Consider the following 6,094-nt stretch of genomic DNA (forward strand, 5'->3'; position numbering starts at 1 on the left):
CGACCGTCAAACTAACGTCCTACTACAGGGTTCTTTCCATCAAACAACACTATCTCCTTTTTGCCAATATATTTACCTGCTATAAACTTGGAGCAAATGCTTAGATTGATACTGCGAAAGGCTGGATCGTGATCTCCATCTCCCGACATAATCCCCGCTGATCGGTCATCGGTGGCCCGACTGACCGTTTTCCCGACCGTCTGCAAGGGAGCTCGAACTCGACACTCCGATTGCAGCTATTATTTTATCCGATTTAAATCATCCCAGGTAAGCTGAGTCAATCTCTCTTTGTTCAACGCCGACTGGATGACTCTGAATTTGCGCGCATCATCTCTGAGACAACGATGCAGAGCTACCTGCTGACAATGCCACGGGCATCCGCAGAGTCCGCGCTTGCTTGCACTCGCAGCCCCGCAAGCAATGGACATCGATCCGCGTCTACATATCGGTCGTGACAAGAATGGTGCGGAAGGAGCGCAGACCGGCCACACATACGTTCCAGCTACTGCATCAAGACAAGGAGAGGGCACTCCTACTACCGCACCTTCGACGCATCCTCCCGGCGACTACCCCGACCCGCCGTCGTCCCACTTCTCCCCGAGCGAGCAGGTACACTCCGCGTCCTCCGCCTCAGGTAGCTACAACCACTACGCTGCATCGAATACGCAGTCGACCTCGCCTCATGGGTATTATCCCAGCGAGCCGGTGCGTGGAAACGCATCGACCGACCCTAACGATCCATACGGGGATCTGAAGCGGCCGCGCGCTTGCGAGGCATGCAGACAGCTCAAAGTTCGATGCGAGCCTGACCCGAGCAATCCGAACGGATCGTGCAAACGGTGTGCCAAAGCTGGGAGGTCGTGTGTCGTGACCGCGCCGACTCGCAAGCGCCAGAAAAAGACAGATAGTCGGGTTGCGGAGCTGGAGAGGAAAATCGATGCGTTGACGGCGAGTCTGCAGGCGTCGCAGGGTCAGGACTTACTCCCGCCAACGAAGCCTGCGGTCGAACCTCGGGAGGAACATCAGGGGAGACGGTGGCTTGGAGGCGGACAGCCTGCGCCGAATGGGCCGACATATTTGAGTCCTCCCGTAGATCTGGCGGGCAGCAAACGGCATTCCAGTGGGGAGGTCAAGGAACCGAGGGAACCCGCGTCTACAGCAGTGTACCCTCGCGGGCATAGCCCCCTCAAGGAGCAAACGAGGGAGAACGCGCCCTCGAGACAATGGCGTGGTCCGTGGTCGTGCTCAGAGTCTGCTTCCAAAGCGGACACGGGGACTTCCGAGTCTGTCGATATAATCGACCGAGGACTCGTCAGCCTCGCGGTAGCTTCGGAGGCTTTCAATAGATTCGTGACTCATATGGCGCCTCAGATGCCATTTGTGGTATTCCCTGCGGGCACGACGATGAGCGATGTTCGAAAATCCAAACCGGCGCTCCTTCACGCTATCATCGCGGTCTCTATCGGCGCCGTAGAGCCCGATGCTCAGCTCGCGTTGCTGGAAGACTTCTACAAGATTGTCGCAGAGCGAATCGTGGTTAAGGGTGAAAAGTCCTTTGACCTGGTGCAGGCTTTGGTAGTTTCCTGCAATTGGTACACTCCACCTGACCATTTTGAGAAGCTGAAATTCTACCAATTGACTCACATGGCCGTCACTCTGGCGATGGATCTTGGGATGAACAGGAAGTTGTTGGTTCGAAACAAGCCTTTACCGATGTTCAAGGATATGGTTATGAAGAAGCCGCCTTCAATGAATCTTGATTCGCCGGAGACGCGACGGACATGGCTTGGTTGTTATTTCATGGCTGTCCAGTAAGTCTGCCTGTCACGGCGATGATCTTAGTACCCTTGCTGACCTTCTGGCAGAGTTGCTGTTTCTTTAAGGCGTGTCCTGCTCGTCCGATGGCAGCCATATATGGACGAATGCGTGTCGATTCTGGAAAATTCTCCAGATGCATTGCCTTCAGATAAAGCAGTGATACAGTGGGCGAAACTTGCGCACATGACTGAGGATATCAATTTCCAGTTGTCCTCCGATGATACCGTCTATGTGCCCTTCACAGATCCGAAGGTTCAATACACGGTGAAGGTGTTTGAAAAGCAACTGGAACAGTGGAAGAGGGAGACTCCACCGGAAATCTATACTCGTAAGTTCGGTGGCCACGCTGTACATGAACCAGCTTAACTGACCAACGTACAGCTGTTATGAAACAGTCAGAGCACATTGTGAATCTTTACATATACGAAAACTCCATGTTGATGGAGACCGGTGACGACCGGAAGAAAATAGGAGAAGAATATACCAACGCCGCTTATATGCATGCACTAAGCGTCTGTTTGACGTCCATTCATCAAGTGCTAGACACCACTTGTTCCGTCGATATCAAGGACTTGATCTCCTTGCCGACCGTCTGCCTGGCAAGAGTATCATTTGCTGCAGTCTCCCTCATCAAGCTATATTCTGTCGTTTCATTCCCCGGGAGCCAAATAGGACAGGTCATTGATCCATCCAGTCTCAAGGTTGAATACTACCTCAACAAAGTGATTGACCACTACACCGCAGCAGGAGAGCTTCCTGGGGGCCGAACACCAGGCAAATTTTCTGTGGTCCTCGCCATGCTTCGGAGTTGGTTCGTCAAGCGCAAAGACCACAATCGCGCACTGAGAGAAGCATTCGGGGGAGGACCAGTTTCTTGTACCACGGTGGATCTCTCAGAGTCCCACGAAGGAGACAAGGCCCAATCGGTACGATTCGCCTCCGTAACCCTCCTTATCCTATGACAACTCGCTATAAGCAGAATAAAACTAACATTTCGAACAGGGTCAGACCCCGCTTCACCTCCTCAGCGAAGTCGCCAACAGCCGCTCCGCTACAGCCCATCCTTCCTCCCACCGACCAAGTTACGCCTCCCAGTCCTCCGCCGAACCCACCACCCAGACACCATCCTCCGATTTGACCGCGCAAACCGTCCCGTCTAGCACCGCTACCGATTCAGACCCTTGGACCCAATACCCGTCCGTGCCCCTTTCATCCGCAACAACCCAGACCCAACAGCAAGCCCAATCTCGCCAGTTCTACTCGCCTTTCAACTCGAATTACCAGGATATGTCATCTTACAATGACGGCGGCAATATGATGATGTCCTCGATGAACCAGGGATTCTTTGTGCCCGAGCTAGGAATGCATGTTGGGTTCGACTCGGGGAATATATTCGCGCTGGAGCACCTGTTCAACGATGGGCTGTTGAACCTTCCATTACCGGCCGATGTGGGAATGGGGTATTACTGATCTTGAGGGTTTACAGTGGTTATTCAGATGAAAGTAATGGAGCAGGTCTATAGATATCCCCTGTTCTTGGTTACTGTTTGTTCCAGCGTACTGTCGTATATGTATGAAGATCATTTTGGTTTGTTTATATCTCAGGCCCAGCCATATGATATATCCAGGGCATTTTGCTCCTTACTCTTAGCAGCTAGCGTACATGAATCTTCAATAATTCACCTCGCTGTCATCTGTTTTGCGTACTTTGTGGTAAATGTAATGTTCCAGGACTGGGATGTTTTGAATTGTTCAAGAACAGGTGCAGTATGCAGCGTGAACACGGTGAAGAACTCCCACATAGAAGCCCCACACGGGAGCGATCTACTTCCCAGAAGGGTTAGGAAATGGCCCCACCTAATATGCCGCGATTCTTGTCATCTGATCCTGAAGAGGAAATTATAGCGGCATGGAACGCGGTGCATCGAATCGCCGTTGCGGACGGCTTGCGGTGCATTACCGCATTGCGCGTAGATCATGTGGAGAGTCCTTGAAGCCTTGCAAGGCAGCAAGGGGTTACTCCGAGACTGAAAGAGAGTTTGTAGGTTTTAAGATTGTAGGTTGGGCACCACAAGGGGGGCCGCTAATTTGGACGCGTAAGTGGAAAACTTGCGTGTTCGACGGTAGATCGAGCGGCCTGCTTATGTCGATCAAGTACTGGCTGGATAGGAAGATGTGGACGGGAAACCCCCCAGAGACGACATCGCTTGTCAAGTTGCGGTGAGACCCCAGTCGTGGCTGAGTTTTTGCACCTCGAATGCCCACGGCCAACCGTTTTCTGCCTCTGTTTTGCGAAGGAGAGCAAGGAGGCAATTCTGTGCCAGAGGATCGAGGATCCATGAACCGCCTAAAAAGAAATTAGCGGCTCGTTAGGGCCTGGAAACTTTACCGAACGTTCTCCACTGGGAAGACTTACAGGCACAGAGCGCGTGGCAGGCCATGATGCGTACTGATGGGTCATCGTCGGTTGAGAGGGCAATACCGAATATAATGCCGAGATTCGTCAGAATATCATCCTGCTGAGTTTCAGCAATTATGCTTAATTAGGCAACCTGTTGAAAACAGACCTTGATTCTCCTCACGATATGTTCTGGTGGGTTGCCAGCATGCATCGTGTTTAGTTCATGCTCCAATAGTAGAGCCTTTGCCATACAAATATGCTGTATCGCGGTAGCTATGCTCGCGATATAACAGTCAGCTCGGAACGTCAATTTCTCATGCGGCTGACCAAGTCTTGAGCTTACCATGTAAAGGTGTCGTATACCATATGACGGGAAACGGCCTGTGATTATGCGGGTCGGCATGCGAGAAGTGTAATGGCTGGAAAGTTTCTGGCTTCTCCAATTCCCATATTCGGACTTTTCTTTTCAATTCGGCACCATCCACCGTGTCTAAATGCATTTGGTGATTCGCGCCATAGCAGTAATTGATGGTCTCAGCTAGAAGCCACGTAGCCCTATGCGTCCAATCTCGTTCAGCTAGGGGATTCTTGCTCTCCCACATTTGGTAAAGGCTTTGTTCAAAGGGGCTGAGCGTCAATCGTAGGGGATTATGGTGCGAAAGTGCAAACTGAATATCCTGCATCAAAAAGACCCAAAACGATGCCTCTGCAAGACCTCCGGAGACTGCACAGTCGACCTGAGAGCTGAAATAAACTGAACCGGCTAGGAGGTGTCGCTGCTGATCGGTGGAGGGAGCGTGAGCTGTAAAGGCGTGCCAATGCATTAGTGATTCGGTCCATGTAATTGCTCGTTTATCCCTCGCACGCACAAGAAATCTGCTCAAAGAAGCGTAATATCACCGTTGAAGCGAGAACAACCTCGATGCTGATGCCAAAGTTTCTGTTCTCTAGCGCGGGAAGAAGGATCGCGATACACCTTTCGTGATATTCATCTGCGATATTCGGGGGTACTGAGTTCTTGGTGTGGGAGAGGTGGCGAGCCGCTATCGCCAAACACGCATAGAGAAGGAGTGGACAGGAGGGTGCCCGTTCCACCACGTCTATCGAGAAATGCATTTCATAGTCGCTCACGTCCAGCTAGATAAGTGTAGTTAGCCAGATAGCTCACGAGATTGAGAGAATAGGACAGTACCCAGGCACCCAAGGAGTTTCGGAAATGTCGTAGAAGGAAGGCTTCATTGAGACTGGCCAGTTTCTGACGGCTGATCAGAGCGTCTGGGGGCAGAAGAGAATCGGTCACATTGGGAGCGACTTGTCCTGCAATCCCCGACCAGCGTGGAATACTTGGGGAAGGAGAAGGGTTCACACCGTTGACGATCGCTGACGAAGGGAATGCTGCACCAGACGCGGATCGACCTTCAGGCACCGCCTCAAGGAAGGATGTTGGCATCTCTACCGGAATAACATGATAATCAGCAGCCGTGCGGTCGGTCTCGTCTTCGAAATCGACTGAATGATTGTAAGACACCCCATCAGTGTCAGTGCTGGCCCATTCCTCGTTTCAAACCTGAGAATCATGAAAGCTTCGGATGGACGTACCTTCTGGGGGAGTTTTGACCCAAACCTGGTCGTCAGGAAAAGTCAAGTCACTCTCTCCATAGCGAGGGGGACCCTTTGGCCTCAGAGATGGATTCTGACCGTGTCGGAAAGTGACCTCCTCCGGTTTCGTTGGTGCTGGAATACACTTGCGCCCTGATCGCTGACAGCGCAGACACTCCGTACCAGTTTTATCACCTAAAGTTCGCTGTCAGATATCTAGACCTCTTAGACTAGCCGTGCAGTTCGAGAGTGATAGTGATATTTACATTTCAGATG

General features: G+C 51.8%; 2 protein-coding genes across 2 annotated transcripts; one reads left to right on the plus strand and one right to left on the minus strand.

Annotated features, from left to right (window-relative positions):
- Positions 1–420: 420 nt before the first annotated feature.
- On the plus strand, positions 421–3,288 carry ALT_2851 (putative C6 transcription factor (War1); the record flags this gene model as incomplete). The annotated part of the gene is made up of 4 exons (XM_033559148.2): positions 421–1,811; positions 1,866–2,146; positions 2,200–2,744; positions 2,821–3,288. 4 exons carry the CDS (start codon positions 421–423, stop codon positions 3,286–3,288), a joined length of 2,685 nt encoding a protein of 894 aa, XP_033415039.2.
- A 740-nt stretch (positions 3,289–4,028) lies between these two features.
- ALT_2852 (uncharacterized protein) lies at positions 4,029–5,669 on the minus strand (the record flags this gene model as incomplete). Its single annotated transcript, XM_089599442.1, has 6 exons — positions 4,029–4,165; positions 4,235–4,337; positions 4,386–4,492; positions 4,563–5,021; positions 5,089–5,356; positions 5,412–5,669. 6 exons carry the CDS (start codon positions 5,667–5,669, stop codon positions 4,029–4,031), a joined length of 1,332 nt encoding a protein of 443 aa, XP_089456185.1.
- Positions 5,670–6,094: the final 425 nt, after the last annotated feature.

Source organism: Aspergillus lentulus (assembly GCF_001445615.1).
Source record: "Aspergillus lentulus DNA, contig: Alt05, strain: IFM 54703, whole genome shotgun sequence".
NCBI lineage: Eukaryota > Fungi > Ascomycota > Eurotiomycetes > Eurotiales > Aspergillaceae > Aspergillus > Aspergillus lentulus.